Here is a 27,607-nt window from a genome sequence, read left to right as displayed (position 1 = left end):
CTCTCTCTCTGTCCCACAAGGGCTCTGGAGGCTGCAGCTTGGCCTCCAGTGATGGCAGTGAGGATGGGAAATGCTGCTGGACCCAGGGTCTTCTGGAGGGAGGCCATGCTGTGGATGTGGGTGTGGGTAGTGAGGGATGGGGCATCAAGGGTGCCTCCAAGGGCTCTGACCCGAGCCCTGGACCAGGGCAGTGTCCCTTAATGCAGGTGGAAGGGCAAGTTCCTCATCACAGCCTGATGCCCACCAGCCCTCCAAGGGGGAGCTAGATGATACAGGAGAGGGATGGGGGAGCACAGAGCCCTTGAAGGCAAGAGGGGGTGATCCAGGCAGGGCCAGTGACAGACAGGGGAGGGGGTGTGTGAGGCAGGTGCCCACGGTGGGAAGACAGGGTGCTTCCTGCCCAGGTGCTCCCTGATGATCCCCTCTGAGGCCCAGGCAGCAGTTCTCAAGCTCCAGTGCACATGCGAATCACATGGAACCCATTACCTCTGCCTTGGCAGGTCAGGGCAGATCTGTGAATGTGCGTTTTGAGTGAGCTCAAAGGGGACACTGACACTGCTGCTCTGACGACCACACTCTGAGGAAGGCCATCGGGTCAGGGCGGGGGTTGATGTGAGCCCCGCACCTGCCCCTGCTCACCCAGGAGTCTGCCACGTGCCGCATCAGAGGGAAAGCAGGCGGCGGGTGTAAGTAATGGAATTTAATGTAATCATGACACGAACACAGACAGGGTGGTGGTGGGGTGACCAAGCACAGACATGGTGACCTGTGCCCCCAACCCTCCGAGGCCAGCGGTCCTCGTTGGACACCACTTCCCTGGTGGGACAAACACTGATGTGGCTGCGTGACAGCATCACACGCACAGCTGACCCTGGGAAGGCACCTCCGCTGAAGCCTCGGGGTGAGGCCAGAGCCTTCGCCACAGAGGCGCGTGCCGGGGTCAGGCCAGACGCGGAAGGGAACCCAGCATCGCGTGGGCCTGGCTGAGGAGGAGGGCGCTGGGCCCTCACTAAGTGCTGCCCGAGAGCTTCAGGACAAGGGGCGGGAGGCGCGGACAGTGAGGTTCACGTAAACAACAATGAACGGACGAGACAGGAACTAGGAACACTCGTGAACAGAACGGCAACCGAACAGCGGCCAGCCAGCCTGGCCAGAGGCCGTGCATAGCCCGCGGCCGGGTGAGCATCTCCCCAGCTTTTTGGTGCCTGGGAGCTAAACAGCGCAGAAGGCTGTATTTGATCTCTAGAGGGAAAGACTTCGTTTCCTTCCCCTCAAACTGACTCAGGGGCAGAGAGACAAGACTTCTCGAAGATGAGCCTCTTCCGGGAGAAGGGACCCAGAGACGAGAGTGGCAGCGGCAGGGCAGGTGTGCCTGGAAAAGGAGGGGTCCCGGGAGGAGCCGGGAGGCTGGTGGTGGCCAGGGGTGCCCTCCTCCATCCAGAGGGCTTGGCAGGTGCTTCCTCCTGGTGCTTCTACCAGGAGCCCCAGCGTCGGGGCCAGGGGTGCTGGCCACACGGCCCCTCACTGGGTCCGGAGCTGGTAATCTAGAATCAGGGAGGCAGGCGTTGGTTTCGTGCTCTGTACGTGATGGGAGAGGGGCCGCCCCCACCCCCGGGTGGGCCGCACGCACCTCCGTTCTGAGTGATGTAGCGGACCCACGGCAGAGCCTGGTAGCCGCTCTTCTCGATGATCTTCAGGTAGCGCACCTAGGGCACAGGCAGCAGGGCCCTGAGCGCTGTCCCTCCTGGTCCCCTCCACTCCCCCTGAGGCCCGGAGGGGAGGCTGGGATGAGGAGTGGGCTGGCAGGGCGGTGGGAGCGGGGAGGGGCGAGTGCCTGTCTGCAGTGTGGGATGCTGTGGGAGGAGGGAGTCACTGCTGGGAGGGGTGGAAGGGAGCCAGGATGCAGTAGTCTCAGGCACAGCCCTCCAGCACATTCCTGGGGAGGGGGCCCAGAGTTCACTTCCCCTCGCCATGGAGGTGCCTAGGAAAACAGGCCCCATGGTGGGAAATGCGTGGACACTAGAGGCTTGGACTCTAGTTCGGGGGGTCAAACGGATCTCAGTTTGGAGCTGAAGCACAGGGTCGGGTCTGAGTAGACAGGTGTGGAGAGAGGCAGAAGCAGGGCAGCGCCGCAGTAGCCCCGGGACAGGTTGACTGGACCGGCACCCTTGCCTAAGCCGTCATCTGCAGCTCTCTGAGCCGGGACGGACACCTGGGCCTGCCCACGTCTGCTCCGGGGCCCTGGTGACCCTGGCCGCACGTACCTGGATGCCAGAGGTAGTGAAGTAGGGGATCTCGAACTTGACGCTGATCGGGGGCTTGCCCTCCTTGTCCTCTGCCTCCACGCTGGGCAGGCCGAAGTGGGCCCGCATCAGGTACTCCTTGCCCCCCTGGGGGAGCAGACGAGGTAGAGACGGTCAGGCCAAAAGCTGCCCCCAGAGAGTTGCAAGTTGCTGACCTGGCCACCGAGCCCCTTCCTGCGTGGCTGTGGTCACCCAGAGTCTCAGCTCACTTACGCTTACCCCAGGCCTCATGGACTGCCCTGCCAGCCGTGCTGGGCAGATCAGAGGCATGCTGGGGAAAATCGGTGAGTTCTAAGGATCAAGCGAGTTTCACAAACTCTCAGGGAGGGAAGACTAGTTGCTTCAAGGAATCCTAGCCTGATAGGCCTCAGGAAGGGAGGGCATGGAGCATACAGACACACAGACAGTGCAGGTGCTGCCGTGGGACATGTGCCCCCCTGCCCAGGCCAGAGTCCGAGGGAACACCCCCACGTGCCCAACATCCAGGCGGCATGTGCAAGCAAGGGGGGGAAGGTCAAAGTGAGGGATGGTGAACAGAGGGAGGTAACAAAAGTAAGAGACCAGGGCGGGGGCTGACTGATGAGCTGGACTGGAGTCCTGCTCTCAGAGGGTAAGTAAGGGTGCAGCTCTGGCCCGGGAGGCTGAGCAGTGACTCTAGAGATGGCACCTGAAGCAGAGCCAGGAAGGACTGGAAGCCCAGTCCTGCACAGGAGGAAGGCAAATCGGTCTGGCTGTCCAAGGGCCTGGTGTGTCTCGCCTACCGCAGTGAGGAGCAAAGACAGCACGGCTCTGGCCCCACCCAGGACCCTGTAGTCTTGACCCTCGAGCCTCTGGCAGGAGTGGCTGCCGACCAGGGCCGCCTCCACCCTGAGCCGGGGGCTGTCCTCATGCTTCTCGGGTGGAGCAGCGCTGAGCCCCGGCTCCCCACTCTGGGATGGTGCCAGTCTCAGTTCACCACCACCGGGGCCAGTGCGAGAGTGGGGACTCTGCCTGAGTCAGGGACATGTGCTGAGTAAAGACTCTGGGACAATGACGGGAGAATAATGTGACGCCAGCAGCAGACAAAGCAGGCGGCAAAGGAATAAAATCAGCTCCACCAGCCTGTGTATGAGAGAATAACCAGACCCCAAATCTGAGCCTTACGAAGACAAAAGGGAAACTGAAAGCACAAGCACAGGCAGAGGGGCAGGCCCTCCCAGTGGAGCGGTGGAAGTCTGCTCCCCTACCCTGGGTCGGTCACGTTGATGTCAATGGGTTTCATTCTCCCACGAATGAGAAAGACCTACAGGCTGGCTCACAGACTGAAACCCAGCTCTGTGCTGCGAAAGCGGAGAAAAGCGACACCTGTCGGAAGACCGGGTGAGGGTGCGCCAGCCAAAGGGCAACGAAACAGAGCCAGGGCTGCTGTCACAGGGGAGAATTCAGGGCAAGGAGGGAGGACAGGCCACGGTCCTGGAGGCTGCAGTCCCATGATCCACACGGAGGGTATCACAGTCACGAGCATCGACGCGCTGCAACTCACACAGCGGCAACTTCTGTTAAGCAGATGCTGCACAACGTGCAGGGAACCAGAGGAAGGCAGCGCTGACCGCGCGGAGGCCGCCACGGCGTCACAGCAGACCGTGGGCTCGCTACCCCGACAACAGAAGCCTTGTCGCCTCTCAAGGGCACCTGCGGTAGGTACAAACTCTGACCTTCTGGTAGCACAAACAGAACACTTCGAGAAATCCCAGAAGTAGGAACAGTAAGAATACCGCCCTCTGGCTCCAGTGCTCCAAATCGGTAGTGAGGAGAAATGAAAATCAGAAGGCCCGTCCCCTAGGAAATGTAAAAAGAACCACCGGGGCGCTTGGGTGGCTCGGTTCGTTGAGCATCTGACTCGTGATTTCAGCTCAGGTCATGATCTCGGGGTCCTGGGATCAAGCCCCACACTGGGCTCCATACTCAGCAGGGAGTCTGCTTGAGAGTGTCTCTCCCTCTGCCCCACCCCCCATGTTCATGCTTGTGCTAAAACAAATAAATAAATCTTAAAACAACAACAACAACAACCAACTCTCTATCCGGTTACAGAATTTCTGGATGAGCAAGTCAAATATTACATGTCAGAATCTATGGGTTACCCAGGTAAAGCAGGGCTCAGAGGAACATCTATGGCTTAAATACTTGTATTAATATAAATCATCAAATGAAAATATCTACGTGAAAAATTAGAACAAAGAAAGAATGAAGAAATTCAAATTAAAGACTTATAAAAGACAAAAATATGACAACAAAATTAAAAAGCAAACGTGGAAAAAAAAAACAAAACCAAAAAGACAAGCCACTATGCAGCCTTATCCAGGGAAACAGAGGCCCAAATACACACAAGAAGAAAGAATAAGGGAGAAGCAACTGTCATAAGTGGAAAAAAAAAGAAAAGAAAAAGACCACTTTCTCCAACTTTTCAGACAACCGTGAAAACCTGGTTAGGATGGATAATGTTGAAGGGAGATATAATTTACCCAAAGAGTCTCCAATAGAAATGGAAACTCCAGGGGCGCCTGGGTGGCACAGCGGTTGGGCGTCTGCCTTCGGCTCAGGGCGTGATCCCAGCGTTCTGGGTTCGAGCCCCACATCAGGCTCCTCTGCTATGAGCCTGCTTCTTCCTCTCCCACTCCCCCTGCTTGTGTTCCCTCTCTCACTGGCTGTCTCTATCTCTGTTAAATAAATAAATAAAATCTTTAAAAAAAAAAAAAAAAAAAAAAGAAATGGAAACTCCGAATGACCCGATTTCCACAGAAGAGATGGAGAAGGTAGTTGAGATCCAGAAGGTCACACAGCCAAATTCTATCAACCTTCTCAAGACCAGACAATGTCCCGGCCACTTAAACTGTTCTGCAGCACGGAAATGGGACACAGAGTCATTACGAAGCAGGTATGACACTAATACCTGACAGAGAGGGCACCAAAAAAAATCAACCTCAGTTATGATTATCAAAGTGAAAATGTGACGTACAATGTTATCAACAGAATCCAATGGTGCACTGAAAAGGAAAGCTACCTCGACCAGTGGAGCTTACCAGAATGCAGGGAGGGTCCAGCTCCACCCGTTGACAGACCTGAACTGACAGACTCTGAAGGGGCACTTGGATAAGTGTTACCCGTTTGTGCCAAAACCACAGTCAAGTAGGGCTGGACCAAGTCCATGGCCCAACATGGCGTTGCACTTGGAGGGGACACCTGGCTGGCATCACTGGGTGGCGGCAGGACCAGGAGGCCACTGTCCACCGTCATTTACAGGCCCTGGAGACAGCAGCCAGAGCAAGGAGGCGCCAGAGCCATTAAATGCCCAAGAGGAGTAGAGGGGAAGGGAAAACTGTATCTGGCTGTAAATGATTGGAAAGAGTACCTGAAGACCCACGGGAATTGAAAGAAAAACTACCCTAAAGCAGACACACAGTAAGGAACCAGGCATGAAATTACCATGCGAACACCAGCTACCTGCTGGAAGATGCAGCGGAAGACAAGACCCCACTCAGCAGAACACTGACTTAAAGTTTATCGTAACGAGAAACGTGCACATGGGCGGGAGCCTTGGGGGCTCCTGAGGGCAGGAGGCGTTCTGCAGCTTTCATCTGGTTCCAGACACATGGATGTGTCCCCCCTGAAGAAATTCATCGAACTGTCCACATTTCATCTGTCTACTTTTCTGCGTGTTGTACTTCAATGAAAATACTTTTTAAACCAAGGGAGAGGCTATATGAGGGATATAAGGTCAATGTGAAGACAGCTCCCAAAGCACGGAGGTGACAATGGCACAAAGCCTCATAAAGGTGTTAGCTCTTCCTACTCGACTTATAAATTTAGTGCAAACAAACGGATTCTCAAATTCCTAAGGAACACCAAACAAGTAAGCAAGCAAGAATCACCAGGAAACAAACACGCAATGTGCATGGGGGGCGGGGGCTAGTTAGGGTGGGGTGGGCCTGCCCTTATCAGATATTAAAACAGAGAATAGGGGCGCCTGGGTGGCACAGCGGTTAAACGTCTGCCTTCAGCTCAGGGCGTGATCCTGGCGTTGTGGGATCGAGCCCCACATCAGGCTCTTCCACTATGAGCCTGCTTCTTCCTCTCCCACTCCCCCTGCTTGTGTTCCCTCTCTCTCTGGCTGTCTCTATCTCTGTCGAATAAATAAATAAAAAATCTTTAAAAAAAAAAAAAACAGAGAATAAAGCCCTGAATTAAAATATAGCCTTGCTGCATGGAGAGACGGATGGAGAGACAACAGGACGTCCAGAAAGAGATCTAATGCCATGTGAAAATCTGATATTTAATTAAACATGGCATTTCAAACCACTGGGGAGAAGATGGGCCTTTTAATAAATGATGTTCAAAAATCAGAGAGCCATGGGAGAAAGATGAAACTGGACCCACACCTGCCCGTTTACCAGAGTGCTCTGAAAGCACTTAAAGTCTAAGGTGAAAAATGCCACTGTATAGGTTCTAGAAGCAAATATGGGTTAATTCCTTTACATCCGGGAACGGTGAAGTCTTTCAAAGCATGACTTACAATTCAGATGATATAAAAGGAAAAGACCAAGAAATCTGACTACATTAAATAATAATGAAACAAAGAAGCAATCAAAAAAGGTCACACAGCAAAAACTACCAAAAACAAGCCAAAAGATAAACATCAAACTGGGGAAAACCATTTGCAACTTATATCAAAGAAACAGCGCTCATCTTGCCCATATATAAAGAGCTCTCGGAAATGAAGAAAATGACCAAACCTGACAGAAAAATGAGCAAGAGATGGCTGCTACAGTTTCCAGAGAAAGAGATGCAAACGGCCCTCAGACGTAAGAAAAGGAGCTCCACCTTGCTTATAATGAGAAAATAGCAACGGGCCATAATCGGAGGGGAGCACACATCCACCTTCCAGGCTCTCTGGGCACTACTGGCTGCAAACCCAGACTCCAGCACTGAAAATCCTGAACACAAGCCAGGCCGCTAGGCCAGCATGAAGTGCTCTACATTCCTGGAGCTGGTGCTGGATTCCCGAAACCCACGCTGCTTGGGCCTCAAGGCAGTGTTGTCCCCTCGAGGGAAGTTGAGTTCCGAACCAGTGTCAGAGAGGGGGCAAAGGGGGGTGCTGCCCTGATGCTGGAGACAGGCCGTTCACACGCAGGCTGCCTCTGCCAGCTCCAGTTTCCCCTCCTTGCTCAGTCAGCCCCTCAGCTCTTCTCCACTGGCCTCCCAGAACCCCCCGGTGGGGATCCTGGCCTGTGTCTTGTTCGAGGCTGCTGCACTGTGATGGGCACAGGGAGCAGATGGGGTGTGGGTGGAAGTCGAGGGGGGCATCCCATTGAGAAGGGCGCTCACCGGGAAGGACTTGATGGACCACACGATCTCGCTGTTCTCGGGGACCCACTTGACACTCCCCACCGTCGTCTTGAACTTGGGGGAGTCGGCATCATTGGGCACAGGGATGTGGATCTCCACGTTGTTGGCCGTCGACCGCCGCTTGAACTGGCTCTTGGCCTGGAGATGAGGCCGGTGACGCCAAGGTTGTGGAAGGCAGAGGCAAGACAGCCCAGCCCCCACCCAGACTGCTCCCACCAGTGCCCTACACCCCTTGGCCTGCCCTGGGGGCTCCACGAAGCCGACCCCGAGTCCTCCAGGCACAGCTCACACCCTCTCACCTCCTGAGGTTCCCTCTACGCCCTCCAGTCCCCTTGGCCTTCAGGGCTCCCCATCCTTCCCGCTGGCTCACAGTGAGGCAGCACAAGCATCAGCCACAGGACTGATCTCCCAGGATAGGGAGCCCAGTCCCCCACGGGGCTCCCGTCCTGGTGAGGACCCTGTGCCAAAGGCCCTGAACAGGCGGGGCCGCCAGCCCCCTCACTGCCCGCGTCCCCAGGCTGACGCTACGTGTGCGATGCGCTGGCACCTTGATCATGTACTCAATGCGGCTGTGAGAATGCTTCTCGATCACGGACTCGATCCAGATCAAGGGCTTGACCTGTTGGGGAGAGAGAAGGTGGCACTCACACATGGTCATCTTCCAGAGGCCCATCTCACAGAAGGGAAACTGAGGCCCGGGGCAAGGGACCATTTGCCCAGGCGTGAGCCCAGCACACCACTGCCCAGGGCTATCGAAGGAGTCCACAGCCAGACCGGGATGGACATAGAGACTGAAGAGCCTCTGTGAAAATGCAGAAAACATCACTGGAGCTGCCTAGAATGGGGTCTGGCCCCTCAGAATGTTCAAAGGCACACGCTGTTGAACACGGGCTCTGTGGAGTCTGGGTAGCCCGGGGAGGAGGTGGGGGCTGTTGCCTGCCCCGGGTATCACCTTGCGGATGTGAGACTCATCCTGGACGGGGACTATTCCCACCCACCGGGGAGGAGGGGGGAGCCTCTCTGGGGCCTCCATGCACTGCGCACTGCGGGCTGGGTGAAAGCCCGCCCCGGGGAGCGGGTGCCTGTGGGCGCACTCACGTGGGTGTTAAGACGGTAGGACATGAGCTCAAACTCGCCATCTGGAGGGATGAAGGAGATGGTGCGGTCATTCTCAAAGCGTGAGAGTCGCACACACTGGTGGAACTTCACGTCCTCCAGCTCCACGGACTTGCTTTTGCCACCTGAGGGGAGGCAGGGGTAAGGGCAGGACAGACCCTAGGCCCTCTGGGTCACTCTGTCAGCAAGACTCCCATTGTCTGGGGCTCACCCCTGGCAGAGCACGGCTGCCCTTCACATCTGGGTTATGAAGGCCAAGAGGCCCAGGTTCCCAGACAACCTCCCCACTCCCTCCTCAGCCCCTTGGAAGCCTTGTTGCATTCTGACATTGGGCACATGCTGAGGGCAGGGCTGGGTGGCCTGGTTTACTCTGAGTCCGCAGCCGCTAGCCCCGGGTCTAGCCAGGGTGGCCGCTTGGGACATGTTTGCTGAATGACTAATAGATCGGGCTGGGGGATGCCTGGCAAGGGCTCAGGGCTCCCAGTGTGCTCTGGCCCCATCATCATCCCTTGGGATCTGGATTCCTGTCTTGGTTTTGCACCCCACAGAGGAGCTGTGCAGTCCGGGCCCAGCCAAGGAGAGGAGTCACCCGGAGGGGCCAACACCAGATAGGCCCTCAGTCCTGCTGCTGTGGAGGTAAGTCCGACGGCGTGGCCACTGCTCCCGCGGGGGGCGGTCCAGTTTGTCAATCCAGAGCCTCAGTAAGCTGGGCCCCCAGGGTCACTGTGGCCCCTGCCCCAGCACAGTGGTGCCACATCCAGGCCAGGTGGGAGAGCTGGGAGCACTGTGTGCAGCCTTCCAACAGCCCAGACCCAGCGCCCCACGTGGGGCAGGAGCTCTGCAGGGAGGGGAGAACAAGGCCTAACCTTGAGCCCGCAGCTTCCTCCAAGATGGTGTAGGGCGGGGTCACAGACCCGCTGTGTGACCCACCCTGAACTTAACATCTAAGGCACTGGCCGGTGTCCTCTGGCCCGTGGGGCGGTGAGGGGCCCTGACTTTGGGATCTTCACTCTTTTGTATTTTCTATGCCCAGGTATCAATTTATTAGTTTTCACAGTTGTCTTGTACACAACGTGAAAATGTGTCTGAATCAAGTGCTTGAGATCCGTGTGTTCCCTCATGCAACTGAATATCCCCTCAGCTCTGTTCTGAGCTCAGCTCAAGGCCCACTCTGGCCACAGGGACGCAGTGGGGTTGGCAGGGTACTCACGGCCCGTGTTGTCGAAGAGGACCTTGTCATTGAGGCCCAGGCGCAGCTCAGGCATGCCCGACAGGAAGACACGCATCTTGATGGAGCCCACAATCTCGCTGCGCAGCACGTTGCCGTTGGCACTGACCTGGGGGGTGGCGAGGCAGGCGTGAGGGGAGGTCCCCGCTCACCAGCCACCCCATTCTCGGTGCCCTTCTCACCATCCCCTGGGCTGGGTGAGCCTCACCTGCCTTTGTGCCAGGGCCACGGAGGCCAACACGTGGGCCTTGCCCTGAGGGCCTCAGGCCACACTTGCTTTTCTTGAAATCTGTTTCTCCATGTGGGGCCTGAGGCCACCCAGCCTGTATCCCCCACTTCCTAAAGATAGAGCTTCCAGGGCCCTGAACCCGCCCTGCTCCCCGGGGGTGCCCTGATATCACTGATCCAAAGTGATAGTACATTTAAAAATATAGTCACGACATAAGAGACTGAGCCCATCTTCTGCGCCAGGTGGGGCTCTGCGTGCCTCAACCCGGGCGACCCCATGCCCCACGTGCAGACCAGGAAGCATCCGAGTGCGATGAGAAAGTCACAGCAGGCCAACAGGCAAGCCCCGAGACTGTCCGGAGGGAGCCAGGCTGCTGCCACACCTCTTCACACTCCCATCTTAGATACAAGGACACTGAGGCACAGAGCAGAGGCCGCACGGTGGCTGGCAGAGGTGCCGGGGCCACACCTGTGGCCACCACCCTGTATCAGCACGTCCACACCCACAGGTGAGAGCAAGGGCTGCAAACGCAGGGGCCTCGGGGCCACACAGGCCACCACTCAGAGGGAACTGCCACACTCACATGGTGCAGGGCCCGAGCTGCCTCTCTCTGCAGAGGAGGAGAATGTCTAGCTTTTAACTCGAGCGTCTGGAAAGCACCACATGCACACATGCGAGCCCTCCGCCTCTGGTGGAGGCAGAGAACAGAGGCACCAAGTAGATGTCAGCCCCAGGAAAGGCACACAGCAGGACAGGAGGCTCTGCATGGTCCATCACACCCCCCCTTGCTCACCATACTCCGGCCACAGTGGCCTCTCATTGTCCCCACCTGGCAGGCAGCTCCCTGACCCCGCAGCACACAGCAGCAATCCTCTTCCTCCTCTGCCTCTTGCCAGCTCTGTCTGCCGGCCCATCTCTGTCCCCCCTCTGGTGAGGGGCTGTGTCGGGCTGCTCACTGCTGCACCAGCATGAGGACAGCGCCTGGAGGCAAAAGGTCCTCGGAGAGCACGTGCCCATGTGGGCCCTCGCTGGCTGGCCAGGCTCCAGCACTCTGACTGGCCTTACTCAGGGGGCCCTCCATGCTCCCAACCGTGACTGCCCCTAGATTGGGAGAGCTGGCTTCCCCTTGGGGAGCAGGGACCGCACAGCCCTCTGTCCCTGAACATGTGAAGTCATGAACGCTGGGAAGGCAGGCTCAGGAAGGGGAGCAGAAAAGCTGTGCAGCCCTTGCAGGCAGCAACCAGGATGGGTGGGCGCAGAAGAGATGTTTGCTGAGCTGCTTAAGTAAACCACTATGGCCAGATCTCCAGAATCTGGAGGCCCCTGTTGACTCAGCTGCCAGCTCTGCACTCAGACTTAGGAAGATGTGTTCCAACACGTCTGAGATATCCACACCTGCCTCGTGCTGCCCCATGTATGGAAGAACAGAGGTCCTTCAGGCATAGACATGTGCTGGGGTGCACTGTGGCTGGACACCCCTTGAACTACTGCTTTCACATATAGAAGCTGCTCCTTGGGATTTGCTTTTCTACCCCCAGGACACTCTAGAGCCAGAGCGACCATGTTTGAGGCTCAATAAACAATTCAAAGGTCCTGAGACAGGAGGGGCATGTGGTTACTGAGGCCGCTGTCTTGCTCCATGACTTAAACAGTAAAAAGGCTAATAGGCTTACATTAAGTCCACTGGGAGAACCTGCTGGGGAAGCACCCTCGACAATTCCACGACCAGGAACTCACCCTTCCAGGAATCCCACCCAGGCACGGGAGATGCCCCAAACACATGTCTGAGGATGAACAAGCTCGCTCATTTCTGCACTGTCTGCAGCAGCTGGAAATGGGCACACAGTGAGCCGCACGACGGGACTGGCTCCGTCATGGTAACCTCCGAAGTGAAGACGAAGCAGGCTGCAGGTGATATGGGGTCAGTTTGCATCCCGTTTGCCTGCCACTGACCACAACAACAAACCCAGGGAGGGTGCACGGGCGACCGCGGAAGGCTGAAAGGCTCAGTAGGTGGATCCCGGAAGAACCGCTGTAGGAGCGGTGCCCTCCCCGCCTCCCTTATGTGGGAAAGTGCAGAGGAAACCTGGAAGTGGAAGTGAGCACTGGGGTGCAGACTGAGCTCGCGGAAGCCTCTAGCTCTGGCTTCAAGGCCAGAAGGGGAACTCCTGTCTCTTAGGGTGAGTACAGAAACCCCCTAATTCCCCCTTTTGTCTGTTCTCTCACACGCAGGCCCCAGGCAACTTAGTTGCTGTTCCCAGAGGGTGGAACAAACCCAGGATGGGGGCCCATTGCAGATAAGCATGACAGAATGGGGATCAGGAGCCCCCAGTTGGTCACAGAAGCAAAAAGGGATGCCCCAGGCAGCTGGAAAGTACCAGAAAGATAGCCAAGAATGAGAAGTCCAGGAAAACAAACCCATGCAGTTGTTTATGTCTCTGGAGCTCTCTAGAACTGGGCATGAGTGGCTATGATCCTAATTAGTATGCCGAAGACTTTGAGAGACAAACTGCACAGTCCCAGACTGACCACGGGGTGGTGCATACCCCTGATAAGCTCAAATAGCAAATGGCATGAAGGTTTTGAAAACTGAACTGATACTCACGGCCCACAGATTGAGGGTTGCAACTTGTGGCTTGAACCTAACCAGGCCACTGTCAGCTGAAACACAAATACTGACAGTTCTGGTATAATCTAAATAGTACCTAGAATCTTATAATATACCAAAAGTCCAGGATCGAATCTAAAAATACTCGGCGTACAAAAATCCATGAAAACTTTAGCTCACATGGAAAATACAGTCAACAGGTGCCAACGCTGACGCAGATGCTGGGATTATCTGACAAAGACTTTAAACAGCTAGGTAAAAATCACAAACAGCCTGGCAACAAATGTTAAAATAGAAAGTCTTAGCAGAGAAATAGACGGAAGAAGGATCAGATGGAAATTTTAGAGCTAATAGATACAATGACTGAAATATAAAATTTGCTGGATGGGCTCAATGGCAGAATGGGGACAAAACAGGAAAGGCTCAGTGAACTTGAAGACAGATCAAAAGGAATCATCCAATCTAAACAACAAAAAGAAAAAAAAAAAAGATGGGGTAAAATGAATAGAGCCTCAGAAACCCTTGGGACGCTGACAAAAGGTCTAACATTCATGTCCCTGGAGCCCAAAAAGAAAGGAGAAAGAGTGAAATGGTACAAACCTATTTGAGGAAACACTGGCTGAAAACGTCCCAATTTCGGTAGAAGATATAAGCCTACAGATTTGAGAAGCTGAACAAATCCCAAACAGGAGAAACCCAAAGATACCTATACCCAAACACAATATAATCTGCTAAAAATGAAAGACAAAGACAAAATCTGGAAGGCATCCTGAGAAACGCAATGCATTACCTACAGGGGATACGGATTTGAGTAACTGGATTTCTCACCAGGAAGCATGGAGCCCCGAGAGATGGCAGGACATTTTCAAGGTGCCAAAGGAAAACTGCTAACCCAGAATTTGATATCCAGTCAAAATATCCTTCAGAATGAAGATGAAATGAAGATATTCTCAGATGAGGGAAAACCAAGTGGGCCTGTTCTGAAAGAATTGCCAAAAGCAGCTTTTAGGTGGGAGGGACATGATCCCAGAAGAAAACCTGGAAAGTCAGGAAATCAAGGGAAAGCAACAGAAGTGGCAAATGTCAGGGTTACGTGGAAGACTGTTGTTCTTCTCCTCTTGATTGCTTTCAAGTATATTTGAAAATCGAAAGCAAAAATTTTAACAAACTCTCGGACATCTGGGTGGCTCAGTCAGTTAAGTGTCTGCCTTTGGCTCACGTCATGATCCCAGGCTCCCTGCTTAGTGGGGAGTCTGCTTGTCCCTCTCCCTCTGTCCCTCCCCCTGCTCATGCTCTCCCTCACTCTCTCACTCACATTCTCTCTCTCTCATAAATAAATAAATAAATCTTAAAAAAAAATCTTAACATTGTCTGATGTGGTTTCCAATGTATCTAGATGAATATATGGAACAACTCCAGCATCAAGGGGTAGGTAAGTTTCTGGATTCCAACTGGAGTGATAAAATAATCGATTCTAAGTAGATGATGAAAAGGTAAGTATGCATTTTACGGCTACAACTAGAAAAACTATACAAAGAGATATAGTAATGACCACAATGAAGAAATGAAATGGAATGCTGAAAATATTCAAACAGACCATAGAAGGATAGGGGGGAAAATACAAAGGAATGAAAAATAGAAGGAACAAAAAGAAACAAATAATATAATGGCAGACTTTAATCTAACAAAGTAATAGTTCCTGTAAATATAAATGCTCTAAACATATCAATTAAAAGACAGAGACTCCCAGAATAGATTTTTTAAAAAATGACCCAGTTTGAGCACCGGGTAATGTATGGAAGTGTTGAATTATATTGTACACCTGAAACTAATATTAAACTGTATGTTACCTTACTGGAATTTAAATAAAAACCTTTTAAAAGTGACCCAGTTTATGCTGTCTACAAGATAGATGATATGGGTACGTTAAAAATAAAAGGACAGGGTGTCTGGCTGGCTCAGTCAGTAGTGTGGGACTCTTGATCTCAGGGTTGTGAGTTTGAGTCCCACATTGGGGATAGAGATTACTAAAAAATAAAATCTTTAAATATAAAATAAAAAGATTAGGAAAAGAAGTAAAAGGATAGAAAGACACATAATGTGTAAACACTGATCGAAAGAACTCTAAAATGACAATATTTATAGCAAAATAGATTTCAGAGCAAAAAAATTACCAGGGATAAAGAGGGATATAATATAATGATAACAGAAAGGGTCAGTTCACCAAGGAAACATAAGAATCCTGAATGTGCTTGCACCTATCACCACAGTGTCAACATTTGCTAGGCAAAGACATTAATTTACAATTAACAGCTGGAGCTTTTAACACTCTGTCAATAATAGGTAGAACTAGTAGACAGAAAATTAACAAAAAAAGCTAGAAGAATTGAACATCACCAACCAAGAGGGTTTAATTGGCATTTATAGAACACTCCAACCAACAACAGCAAAATATACATTTTTTTCAAATGCATATGGAACATTCACCAAGATAGATCATATTCTGGGTCATTAAAATAAACTTTAACAAACTTAAAGAATTGACATTATAAAATTCTTAGATAATCATGCAATTAAATTAAAAATCAGTGACAATAAGATAACAGAAAAATCTGTAAACATTTAAAAATTAAACAACACACTTTTGTTAAGTAATCCATGGGTCAAAAAGGAAGTTTCGAGGGAAATTTGAACATATTCTGAACAAAAATGAAAATCCAATATACCAATTATGGGATGTAGCTAAAGCATTACTTAGACATTAATAGTATTAAATATTTATATTAGAAAAGAAGAAAGGTTTCAAATCAGCACCTTCAGTGTCCAACTGAAGAAATTAGAAAAAGAAGAGCAAGATAAACCCAAATCACAGAGAAGAAAATACTAGTGCTAATAGCAGAAACCAATGAAATTGAAAACAGAAAAACAACAGAGAAAATCAATGAAAGCAAAAGTCAATTCTTGGTGAAGATCAATAAAATAGATGAAACTCTCACAAAAGAGACAAAGAAAAAAGAAATATGACATAAATGGCCAATATCTGGAATGCAAGAGGGGACATCAGCATAGACCCTGCAGACATTAGAGAGACAATAAGGGAATACTATAAACAACGCTATGCACGTGAACTCAATGACTCCGATGAAATGGACCAGTTTCTTAAACACAACACATGACCAAAACTCACCCAAGATGAAAGAGAAAATCTGAATAATCCTATAACCATCACAGGATTGAAATTTGTAGTTAAAAATATTCTGAAAAAGGGCTGCCTGGGTGGCTCGGTTGGTTAGGGGTCCGATTCTTGATTTTGGCCCAAGTCATGATCTCAGGGTAGTGAGATCGAGCCCTGCGTCAGGCTCCACACTGGGCGTGGAGCCTGCTTAAGATTCTCTCTCCCTGTGGCCCTCCTCTCTCTCTCTTAAAAAAAAAATTCTGAAAAAGAAATCTCCAAGCTCAGATAGTTCCACAGGTGAATTGTAGCAAACAGAATAAAAATATACAATTTACAATACCTTCAAAAATATGAAATACTTAGGTATAACTCTAACAAAACATATACGTGGTAAAAAAATACCAAATGTTGATGAAAGAAATCAAAGATGACCTAACGATGGAAAGAGACATACAGCATTTGTGGACCGTGAGACTTAATGTACTAAAGATATCAATTTTCTCCCACACTGATTAATAGAGTTATTTAATAAAATACCAATCAAAATCCCAGGAGTATCTTTTTGTAGCTATAGACAAGCCGATTCTAAAATTTTATGCAAAGGAACTAAATAGCTAAAACAATTCTGAAAAAGAATAATGTTGGCAGGATCACATAATCTGATTTTCAGACTTAATAAAGTTACAGTTATCAAGACAGTGAGGTATGGGCGAATGAACAGACAGATCAATGGAACAGAAGAGGGTGCAAAATAGACTCACATGAATATGGCCAATTGCTTTTTGACAAAAATACAAAAGCAATTCAATGGAAAAAGGGACAGTTTTTTCAAAAAATGACATTGGAACAACTGCAAAACACTGTTCTAGATGCAAAAAAATTGCATATAAACCTCACACCTTATGTAAAACTTCACTCAAAATTGATCACGGATCTAAATATAAAACTATAAAACCTTTTGAAGAAATTTGGGAGGAAACCTATATGACCTTGGGTTTGGCAATGAGTTCTCAGACACGGCACCAAAAGCACAAAGACCAAAAAATCGCTAATTGGGACTTTCTCAAAATTAAAAACTTTTGTCCTGTGAAAGACACGGCACCGAAAGAATGAAAAGACAAGGGGCAGACTGGGAAAAAAACATCTGCCAATCACATATCTGATGAGAGACTTGTATCCAGAATACATAAAGAACTTCCAAAATCCAACAATCAGAAAACAAACAACCCAGTTTAAAAATACTCAAAAGACATGAAAAGGCACTTCTTCAACGACGATATAGGGATGACAAAGCAGCACATAAAGAGGTGGTTATCATTAGCCGTTGGGGAAATTACAAACTGAAGCCATGATGAGCTAACATGACACACCAATTAGGACGGCGAAAATCAAAACACCAATCAAGGACGTGGAGCAACCAGAACTCTCATCCACTGCTGGTGGAAAGGCAAAGACGGTGCAGCCACTTCGGCAGTTTCTTATAAAGTCAAACATACACTTACCACGTGACCCAGCAATCCCACTCCTGGGTATTTGCCCTGGAGAAATGAAAACTTCTGTCTACACACAAACTTGTATGTGAAACGTTTATAGCAACGCTGTTCACAACTGCCCAACACTGGAAACAACCCAACAGTCCTTCAATCGGTGAATGGATAAGCAAGGTGTGGTTCAGGATATAAAATAAATAGAAGTAAATATAAGAAGAAACAAACTTTTGATAAACACAGTAACTTGGGTGAATCCCAAAGGCATTATGCTAAGTGGAAGAAGCCAGACTCAGAAGGTCACATACTGTATGATTCCATTCATAGGACAATCTCAAGAAGACAACACTAGAGTAGCCCCCCTTATCTGCAGGAGATACGTTCCAAGACCCCCAGTGGATGCCCGAAGCCACAGACAGTGCCAAACCCTCCAAATACTATGTTTCTTCCTATACATATATATCTCTGATAAAGTTTAATTTATAAATGAGGCATAGAGAGAGATAACAATAAACTAATAATAAAATGGACAATTAGAACAATATACTGTAAGAAAAGGTACGTGAATGTGGTTTCTCTCTCTCTCAACACATCGGACTGTACTGGACCCACCCTTCTTGTGATGATGGGAGGACAAAATGCCCATGTGATCACACGAAGTGAGGTGAGCGACACGGGCCTTGTGCTGCAGTGCGAGGCTGCTGCTGACCTGACAACAGTCAGGAGGAGGACCATCTGATTCCGGACCACGGCTGACTAGGGAAGAGAAACCATGGAGTGGGGGGGCGGGGGGGCTACTGGATAGTGATGGGGACCTGAGCGGCCGCTGGCCAGGGGAGAGGCGGATGGACGGGACGAGCAACGGGCAGCAGGAGGGAGGCTTTAGAGGGCACGCATATCCTGATCATGGCTGTGGGCAAAAAATCTGTACATGTGCTAAAATTAACAGAAAAGAAGGTCAGTTTAATATAGTGATAATTTAAAAAATAAAATCAAAGGAAAAAGCAAATGTGCACAAAACAGTCAAACAACAGGAATGAAAGAAGTTGCAGGAGAACACATCTCATGCTCTCGGCTTTACAGAAAGACAGCACGTGTTTGTACATGTATAGAATGGGGCTCGTTAGGATAATAATGAATCTTGAGTGAGATGGTCTTGCTGAGTATGGAGGCCTCTGCTCCCTAACTTTCCACCCTGCCTTAAACAGCAACAACCGCCACGAGCCCGCCTTGATTCTCAATGGGAACCAAAGCCAGTGAGGAGAGAACGGGCTCCGCAGCTGCGTGAGCGCCCAAGCTGAATCCTGCCGGTCAGTATCCCACAGAACGTAAACCTCTCTCAGGGCCTTGCTAGCTTTACCCGTCTAGCTGCTTTTCTTTCAATCACGGAAAAGACAAAATTTCTCTAAAAAAAAGAAAAGAAAGGAAAGGAAGCCTTACCAAGAGGTTGACGGACTCGATGACGTCCAAGAACACCTCGTTCTTCCGGTACTTGATGCCCTCGGACCGCCAGGACACTGCATTGGTGACGGTGGCTGGGGGCCTCGGGGCCCCCGTTTCCAGCTTGTGGCCTTCCTGAGTGATATACCTGTGGGACCACACCCAGAGTTAAGGAGCTGGGGCACCAACAGTTTGCAAACAGCCCCTCCCTGTAGCAGGTTCTAGAAAAGGCAGGCTCTGGTTTCACCTGGGCTGTTTAATAGAAGAATATCTTACAAGATCCCAAAAGCCCCAACAAACTCAAGTTACAATGAGCGCAGAGCGTTCATTTTGGGGTTGGGGGGCAGCAAGGAGACAGCACTGGTGAGGAAAACAAGGAGTGGGTGCGAACTGCTGTGCTGCTGGGCGGGCAGAGGGTACTGACCCATGGGGGGCAAGCTGGTGACCCCGACACCACCTGGGGAACAACAGGTGTGAGATGCAGGCCAGTTACGTGGCTTCTCCGAGGGTCCCTCTGCGCCATGTAAAATGGGGAGCCGCGCCCCTCACTCCGAGAGCTGGCAACGGGGCCTGTGCACAAGAGGTACTTGAGCCACCTGCCCCCCGTGCGAAGGGCAGGGCTGCAGAGAATGTGTTTTTCCTTCAGCCTCATATATGACAGTGAAAAAAAGGTAGGTGACTCCCTAACGACAAGGCACTTAGAGCACCACCTAGCGCCAGGGACATGCCCGTGCTATGCCGGAAGGCTGAGCGGCCAAGAATCTACAACCGCCCAAGACCCCACAAACACCAGGGACAGGGTGGTGGCCCACAACGCGAAGGCTCATTCGCTTGCTCCTGACTCCACACCTGACATAACGCCGTGATGTTGCCAGCCCTGGGTCCCCGCCCTGCCCACTCACTCCTGTAGGATCTTGCTGTCGGTGGTCTGAGGGTAGCCGAAGTCCATGAGCTCGTCCAGCAGCTCGTAGATGATGACAAAGTTGTCACGGATGCTCTCCTCCTCCAGCTCCTTGAAGTACTCTGAAAACACCTGTGGTGGGGGCCGTGGGGGCGGCAGGTGGGTGAGACGGGGCCAAGGAAGGGGGAGCACCTGCACGAAGCCACTCGCCCTTTATGCCCCAGAGCCCGGAGCCCACAACCCTCTTGCCCACAAGCTGCAACTGCCCCTGTGCGAGGCTTGGCGACATGCCACAGACAAGGCCTCAGGCGCAGAGACCGTGGGCAGGAAGACAGCACTGGCTGCCTGAGAGGCAGGAAGCAGGCTGTGGGTGGTGCAGACGTCCTCGGGGGCCTGGGCAGAAGCCCTACATCTCCACCCCCGTGGGTTCCCTCTCCTCTCCTCCCCGACAGTCCCCCCCAGGTTTAGGGCTCCATCTGAGCTTCTCTTTAATCCCCACTGTTAACTGTCACCCTTTGCCTCTGAGTCACAAGTGACTCAGGTGAGGGCCAAGAGCCACCAGAGACAGAACAAGCGGTTCTTCCAGACTTTTCCAATTCCCCTGAGCTATGGACACATCTCCCCCAGTTCAACAGAAAATTAAGAGGATCAAAGAAGGGAAGGGAGAAAAGTTTCATTAGCACTAACCCTGAAGGAAAGTCACTGAGGCAAAAAGGAAATGCCAAACGCTGCAGGGAGGAGAACCTGCCTTCCTCCCTCTCCCTTCCCCTCTTTCTGGTCTGCTGATGCCCCTCTGCACTCCAGGACCAGCCACTGGGCCTTGACTCAGAAGTCATTCCTGCGACGGTGCCACTGCTCCCGTACGAAGGCCTAGTCCTCAGCCTGTACGCAGGCTCCCCAGGGGGCACATGCTCTCCTGCCCGTATGCCCTCACCGCCCAGACCAGCCCCGTTCCCAGTGTGCAGCACAAGCGGCTCCTGAGCTAGGGGCACGTGGCACCGCCTGCAGGACGACGGCTCTCCTGGGCCCACCTCAGGCCGCCCGGAGCTGATTCCCCCCTTTCTTCAACCCCGCGGCCCCAGTCCGGCCCCTCCATGTCTCCTCTGGAAGACTGGCCTCCCCACTGCCTTCAAGCTCTTCCTCCACTCAGCAGCCAGCCAGCCGATCTCAACTCCATCAGGTCTCGTCAGTATCCCGCTTAAAGCTCCCCACCATCTCTCATCAGGCTTGGAACAGAATCTGAATTCCTCACTAGACCCTGTGTGCCCCCCACCCCACAGTCCAGCCCCGCCCACTTGCTGACCTCAGCCCCACACTGTCCTGAGCACACCGGCCAGCCTGACGCTCCCTAACCGTACCACACCACATGCACTCCTGCCCCAGGGCCTTTGCGTGTGTTGTTCTCACTGCTTCCCCATCTCGGAGCAGAATTTGGTTCTGCCCTCCTCCTGGCTAGCCTACCTCCCTAAGCTCTGACTCTCAGCTGGTCACCCGCCACCCTTCCACAGCCAGTTGTGGGGCACGGCTGTCCCTCTTGGAGTCAGGGCGCACTGACCTATCCTGAGCTCCACCTCTTGTTCACTTTCCCCTCCTCACCACGTCAACGAAGGCCATAAAATCCCACACACGGGGGTTCCCCCTTCCCATTTCCTGGGGTGCTAGCCCCAGAACTCCCTAGGGATGCTACAGCCCTCGGGTGGCTGGTGGGGGCGGAGGCACACAGCAGAGCCAGGGCGACGGGCTCAACTCACCTGTACCACCTTATAAAGGAAGGAGAACACCAGCGACACACATGCATTCTTCTTGGACGTGGCAACCACTGCATGGCGGCCCCAGTTAAGGAGTGTTCAGAGGCCTGGGCTGCTGCCTTGCAGACCCCGATTCACTGCATGTCTTGGGAGGTCCCCCAAGGCCACTCTGGGCTCAGAACCTCCCTCAACCCAACCCTGAGCCTTCACTTGGCCTTCAGTGGGTCACTGAGCTTATGGTCTGAGCCAGGCCTGAGACATAGTCACCAGACATGGTCCCAGCCCCGAAGGAGTCCTCCATGACAGAGAGGCAGCAGGGGGCACAGAGAACCCACCCCAGCTGCCGGGTTGGGGGTGAGAGGAAGCCCTGAGGAGGTGATTAACTGAGCTGAGAGCCAAAGCCCAGGGTGGTGGTGGGGGTGCACCTGGGTGGGGTGAACAGGTCAGGGGAGGGAGGCAGCATGGCTCATTCTGGGAGCAGAAAGTAGAACCACAGTTGGTCCTTCCCCAAAGCCAATGGCTTATGTGATCCCCCTGAGGCCCAGGGCTCCCCAGCCAGGCTCCAGTGGAAGCAGCCAGGGCAAACGCTGCCTCGAGCCCTTCCTGCAAGCTTTGGCTCCTAAAGCAAATCTTTTTAATAGAATCCCCATTTTCTTACTCATTTGATGGGGACCTGACAGCGGATTCACTGAGGTGATGCGTGTGAGGTGTGTGGCACAGACTCTCCCTCCCAGTAGGGGAGGGTCCCTGCCTCACGGGGCCAGCGTGTGCTGGACACTTTCTGTTCCTGTCCCTAACGAGCCTCGACCCACTCAGGGAGGCTGGTTCCCCACTGCAGGCCCACGTGCTGTGCCCTGGACGTGTCCATTCATGACACGCCGGTGCCACCTGGCCCCTGGGGCTGAGCCGGGAGCTCCAGCCAAAAGGGATGGCAGGGCCCCTGTTCATCTCACTTCCTGCCTAGAGCGGGGGCCCAGGAAATGGATGCTGGGCCGGTCAAAGGAGTGCTGGCCTCTGTCCTCCAGCCTGGGACCACATGCCCTTCAGGAGCTTTCTAAGGAGGGACCATAGGCCCTCAAGCCTGGGCCCTGCTGGAACTGTCACCCAACACTGGAACTAGGGAGCAGGAAGTGGGTGTTGGGCAGCAGCACCCAGACATTGCTGTCTCCTCCCTGGCTGCCCACACGTGAAACCGGGGCCCAACTGGAAACTGGTCAGACAGCTCCTGCTGAGCTCACACCACCGCCACCTCCACACCTGGGCAGCCACCGCCCAGACCCAGGGTGGCTTCACAGACGGCTAACTCCTGGGTTACAGGCCACCCGTGGTACTCCGCAGAGCTGCCCCCCAGGCCCTCCAGAGAGAGGGGGAAGGAGAAACAGGCTGCAGGAGCTGGACCTCAGGGAGCCAGACGAGAGTCACAGGCCAGCACCCATGCTGTAATGTGCACACAAGGCATAAGGGATGGGCGCATTAACATGCAGACTCTGACCCCAGCCTCCTCGCCCCCTCCCCACATCCGCTCCTGTTCCCCGCAGTCTGGCCTCTGCTCAGCAGCCAGAAACATTCAGAAAATGCAAATCTGACTTTTTGTCACCCCTCTGCCTAAAATCCTCCAAGGCCTTCCCATGACAGGTGACATCCTAGGAGACCGCTCAGTGTTGCTGACCACCTGGACCTCACTCCCACCACACGCCCCCTCTCCAGTGCTCTAGCCACCCCTACTGCAGCTTCCAGAATGAGCCTCTTTCCCTCTGCAGAGCCTTTGCCGGGCCCTATCGCTTCTGGTGTCTGCCTACGACTGCTCTGGAGAGTGGACACTTGGTCTTCCTGAGGTCTCTGGATGTTACCTCCTCAGGGAAGCCTTCCTGGATCCCCAGACTAGATGAGGTCCCCTGCCATACCCTCTCCTCTCCTAGCAACGATCGCACTTGCTCCTGTGTGCTCCCTGCTCCTCTCCTCAGGCCGCGGGCGGTCCGGGAGCGTGTGCGTGAGGCAGCCCCCGGCCAGGCGAGGCTGGGTACTGGCAGCTCCAGGTTGCCCGCGTGTGCCTGTGTGTGCGCGCACGCGGGAGGCCCCTGGGGCTCCCCCGCAAAGGGATACGATACAGATTGTTGTGCTTGATCCACATGAAGCGGACTCCCCCGTGGGCCAGGATGGGCGACAGCATCCCTTCCTCCTCCTTCTCCATCAGGATGGGCATGAAGTGCTCCACCTCCGACATGTCCACGTCACCGCGGTAATTCCGGCAGATGAGCACCTGGGCAGGGGTGGGGGAGGAGCGCCGCTTTCATTGTGAGCCCCACAGACCAGGGGCCTGGGGTGGGGAGGGGAGAACGCCAAGCGCCCTCGCTGCAGGGGCCCTAGTCACACCCCTGTCCATCAGAGACGCCATGCCAGGCCGATCTCTGTGGCCTAGGGCACTCCTCAAGGAGAGCATTCCCCCAAAGGGAACTCCGCAGGGGCCAACCGGCTGCTTTGCAGGAGAGGGGAATATGGGGCAACGGTCTAGGACTGAGTCAACCGGGAGATGCCAGGTTAAAACAACACCCTGTAGGCTCTTGCTGCAGACCTTTCCAGAGCTTTTCCCATGCTAACGCACCCCGCTCTTCTGCCTGTGTCAGGGTGCCCATTCAGGGGACACTGCTGAGAGTTCACGTCCACTAGAACACCCCTGGGGCCTAAGGAGGAGCCCCTCCTAGGGCGGCTTCTTCTTTCTTGCCCTTTCATAGTCCGTGGGTTAGGACATGCAGCATCTGGAACCCCTGTCCGCTGCTCCCCGGGACTTACCATGGGACAAGCACAAAGTCTGGCAGGCTCTCACACAGGTAAACCTAGCTTCGGACCCAGCCATTCCTCTTTTAGATATTTACCCAAGAGAAACCAAACTGTACATCCACACAAAGACCCATATTCACTGCAGCACTATTGTCAACAGGTCCGGCTGGAGGGAGTGCCAATGTCCTCCAACAGGTGAGCGGAAATAAGAACTGTGCCCACCCGCAGCCCAGAAGGCTCCTCAACCACGAGCAGGAATGACCACCGACACGGGCGGCCGCACGAGGGACTCTCAGGACCCCCGGGCCAGGTGAGCAGCCAGACAACGGATAGCATAGCCCGTCCCATGGGATTCCACGTGCACAGAGCCCTCAGGAGTGGTTTTGCCAGGGGCGGCCCGGGGACGGGCTGGACCCAAGGGGTGGAAGCCTCGGGGATGGGGGTGATGGAGTGTGTGCATCCGGCTTCCTGGGTTCACACAATGATGGAACTCATCAAACAAATGCAGTCTGGTCTGCGTACGTTACCCCTCGCTGAAGGGACGAGGAGGAGTCCGTGGTTCTGCCAGGCCGCGTGAGGCTCTAGCTGAGACGGGCGCTCTGGGAGCGTGTGCAAGAGGCAGCCCCAGGCCAGGCCAGGCCACGTACGGGCAGCAATCGCTTGCCGTGTGCTGCGGCCGCTCCCACAAGCCCAGGAGGATGGCAGCTGCAGGCCTCAAGGCCGCGCTGAGACGGGCCCCGCAGGGCGCCGGCCTCAGAGCCCCTAGTTCCACACCATTCACTCTCTTTGTTGTTTCAAGCCAGGACAGAGAGAGCAGCAGAGAAAGAGAGAGTCAAGACGAGAACCCCTTTCCTAGTGTCCCTTTCCTGGTCTGTGCCCTCTTCGTTCTGAGGTCCAGAAGGCCTTAGGGACGCAGCACTCAGCAGGTGAGCTCATGGGCACGTGGGCCAGACCCGGGCTAAGGGACTCCTGTGCGCCCCCTCAGACCCGCCTCGCTGGGAATATACACCGGCCCTACCACGAGGCGGGACTGTTACTGTTACCGAGACGCACCGTGATGTCCAGAAAGCTGGCGCCACCGGCCCGCAGTCACACAGCCAGCAAAGGGGAGTCCGGATTCTAACCAGTTCTCACCCCCTGCACAGCCCCTTCCACTCCCTAAACATTGCTTTCCTGGGCTTCCCAAGGCCCATCTTCTTCCCCTAGTATACAATTTTGGGGGCTGCTGCTGGCAGGGAGTCCCAAAGCCCCCAGAATGCTCAAAGGAAAGAGCAGGGAGCAACTTATCTTGCTCACCTTCATCACCAGGGCTGCAAAGAGGCCCGCTCATCCAACAAGCAGGCGCTGTGTGGCCCTCTACCATATGCCATGCTGGGCCTGGGGACACAGAGGTGACAAAACAGAGTCCTGCACTAGGACACCTGCTTAGGAGGAACTGAGAGCCTCCCAACGGTGTGACCTTCAAACTGAGGTCTGAGGGGACGGGGGGATAGACGCAAAGGGACCAGGGTGGCTGAAGCCACGGGGTAGAGTCAGGGGTGCAGCCCATGGTGGGACCTAGATACACTGGTTAGGTGGAGTGAGGACAGCCTCAGAGCTTGGGCTGCAGGTCCCAGATGAGAGGACAAAGGCAGGAGACAGGACAGATCGAAGGGAGGTTAAAACCTCTACCCCTAAGGTTGTTCTTGACCCCCACAAGTCCTTCCCCACAAAAAAGCAAGAGGGGTCTTCTTAAGCAGAGCTCAAACTGGGATTCTCCCTGCTGAAATTGCTGTCTACCCCAGTCTCCCCTCATGCTGAAAACAAACTGCAAGTTGAACCCCATGGCAAACTGACTCTTCATGGCCCCACCAATATCTCTCTGTCCATCTTGTCCCCACCCCCACTTCCCCACCCCTAGGTCCCTCCATTCCAGCCATCCTGGTCCCCTAACCCCTCTCTGAGCCATCCACATCTATTCCTGTCTCAAGGCCTTCATACTTGCAGTTCCCTCTGCCCAGAATGCCCTGGCCTCTTCTAATTTCTCAAGCCTCACTTCAGATGGCACCTCCTCCAAGAAGTCTTCCTTGCTTGCCCTACCAGAGAGATCATATTCTGCCCCTCCCTACCCTAACTCCACTTTTCCTTCACTGCCCCCAACACTGCTGCACTATAATTTCTATCCTTTTTTATGGTCTGTCCCTTCTTCCAGAGTCTAACAGTCCCTGAGAACAGTGATCACTGCCATCTTGTTCACGACTATGTCCCAGCACCCACAATAGAACCTGACCCCAGTGGGTGCTCAGTGAATGTCTGTGGAGTGAACATGGGGGTGAGGAGATAGGAGGCCAGGATAATGCCCAGGTCTCCAATAAGGGCAGTCCCATGGATGATGGTGTCACTCATTGAGATGGGGAGAGAGAGCAGGTCTGGGGTGGCAGCAAATTCATTTTGGGAAATGCCAGGTTTGTGGTGGCTGTGGGACCTCCGAGGTGTCCCAGAGAACAATGGATCTCCAGATAAGTACTCTGCACTGTGGTACAAACTTGAGTCCCTGGCACAAGGACATGAATCAAAGCCTGTCCAAGGAGAGGGACAGCGCAGGTGGGATGCCTAGGCCTGAGCAGGAGGAGTCAACATCCAAGGGGAGGGGCCAAAAGATGATGACAGAAATGGGCAAAACAAGAGGAAGCAGCAATACAGAGGCCAATGGGAGCCCACTGAGGACGGTGGTATTGGTGTCAGAAGCTGTAGAGAAAGATAGATAAAGGCAAAGAAGTATCCATGGAGGGCAAAGAAGTATCCATGGAGGGCTTTCTAGCAGCTAAATGTGGCCATGCTGGTTTCCTTGGTGATCAGAGGTTCTGGCTGGCAGACAGACGTGTGGTCATGAATTTCTTAACGTGCCATTACCTTACTTTTTATTAAATACAGTGTGCACAAAAGGTCCTTTTAAAACCTGAGGTCTATGGGGAATGGAGTAATAAACAGAACGATGGTTGCTGAGGACAGGAGGCCAGACCATGACTGTCCTGAGAGCTTCCTGAAGGGCAGGTCTGGTCATGCTCCTTCCAGGCTACAATTGCCTCTGGTGGCTTCTCCTTCTTGGGATCACAATGGTCCCCTCTGTTCCTCATTCCCATCTGGACGTCCTCAACCACCCATGGCTGTGCTGGTGCCATCCTCCAGGCTCCAGCATTACCCAGGGCTTCTAGCTCACCAGCCCCAGCCGG

General features: G+C 53.2%; 1 protein-coding gene across 2 annotated transcripts in view; it reads right to left on the bottom strand.

Annotated features, from left to right (window-relative positions):
- Window positions 1-685: 685 nt before the first annotated feature.
- AP1M1 (adaptor related protein complex 1 subunit mu 1) overlaps window positions 686-27,607 on the bottom strand; it is a 29,123-nt gene continuing 2,201 nt past the window's right edge. The window contains exons 2-12 of one of the 2 annotated variants that reach the window (XM_026500420.4): window positions 23,721-23,877; window positions 21,621-21,688; window positions 19,871-20,001; window positions 18,969-19,116; window positions 10,012-10,138; window positions 8,784-8,926; window positions 8,233-8,304; window positions 7,665-7,823; window positions 2,265-2,390; window positions 1,631-1,706; window positions 686-1,544 (exon numbers count right to left, since the gene is read on the bottom strand). In XM_026500420.4, the coding sequence (XP_026356205.1) occupies window positions 1,522-1,544; window positions 1,631-1,706; window positions 2,265-2,390; window positions 7,665-7,823; window positions 8,233-8,304; window positions 8,784-8,926; window positions 10,012-10,138; window positions 18,969-19,116; window positions 19,871-20,001; window positions 21,621-21,688; window positions 23,721-23,877 (1,230 nt within the window). In that variant the 3' untranslated portion in view covers window positions 686-1,521. The remainder of the gene's footprint in view (window positions 1,545-1,630; window positions 1,707-2,264; window positions 2,391-7,664; window positions 7,824-8,232; window positions 8,305-8,783; window positions 8,927-10,011; window positions 10,139-18,968; window positions 19,117-19,870; window positions 20,002-21,620; window positions 21,689-23,720; window positions 23,878-27,607) is intronic. The other variant, XM_026500421.4, reaches the window with a different exon arrangement.

The sequence above is a fragment of the Ursus arctos genome, unplaced genomic scaffold (assembly GCF_023065955.2).
Source record: "Ursus arctos isolate Adak ecotype North America unplaced genomic scaffold, UrsArc2.0 scaffold_14, whole genome shotgun sequence".
NCBI classification, from domain to species: Eukaryota; Metazoa; Chordata; class Mammalia; order Carnivora; family Ursidae; genus Ursus; species Ursus arctos.
The sequence above is the reverse complement of the archived record's forward strand: the minus strand, read 5'-3'. Positions and strand labels throughout refer to the sequence as shown.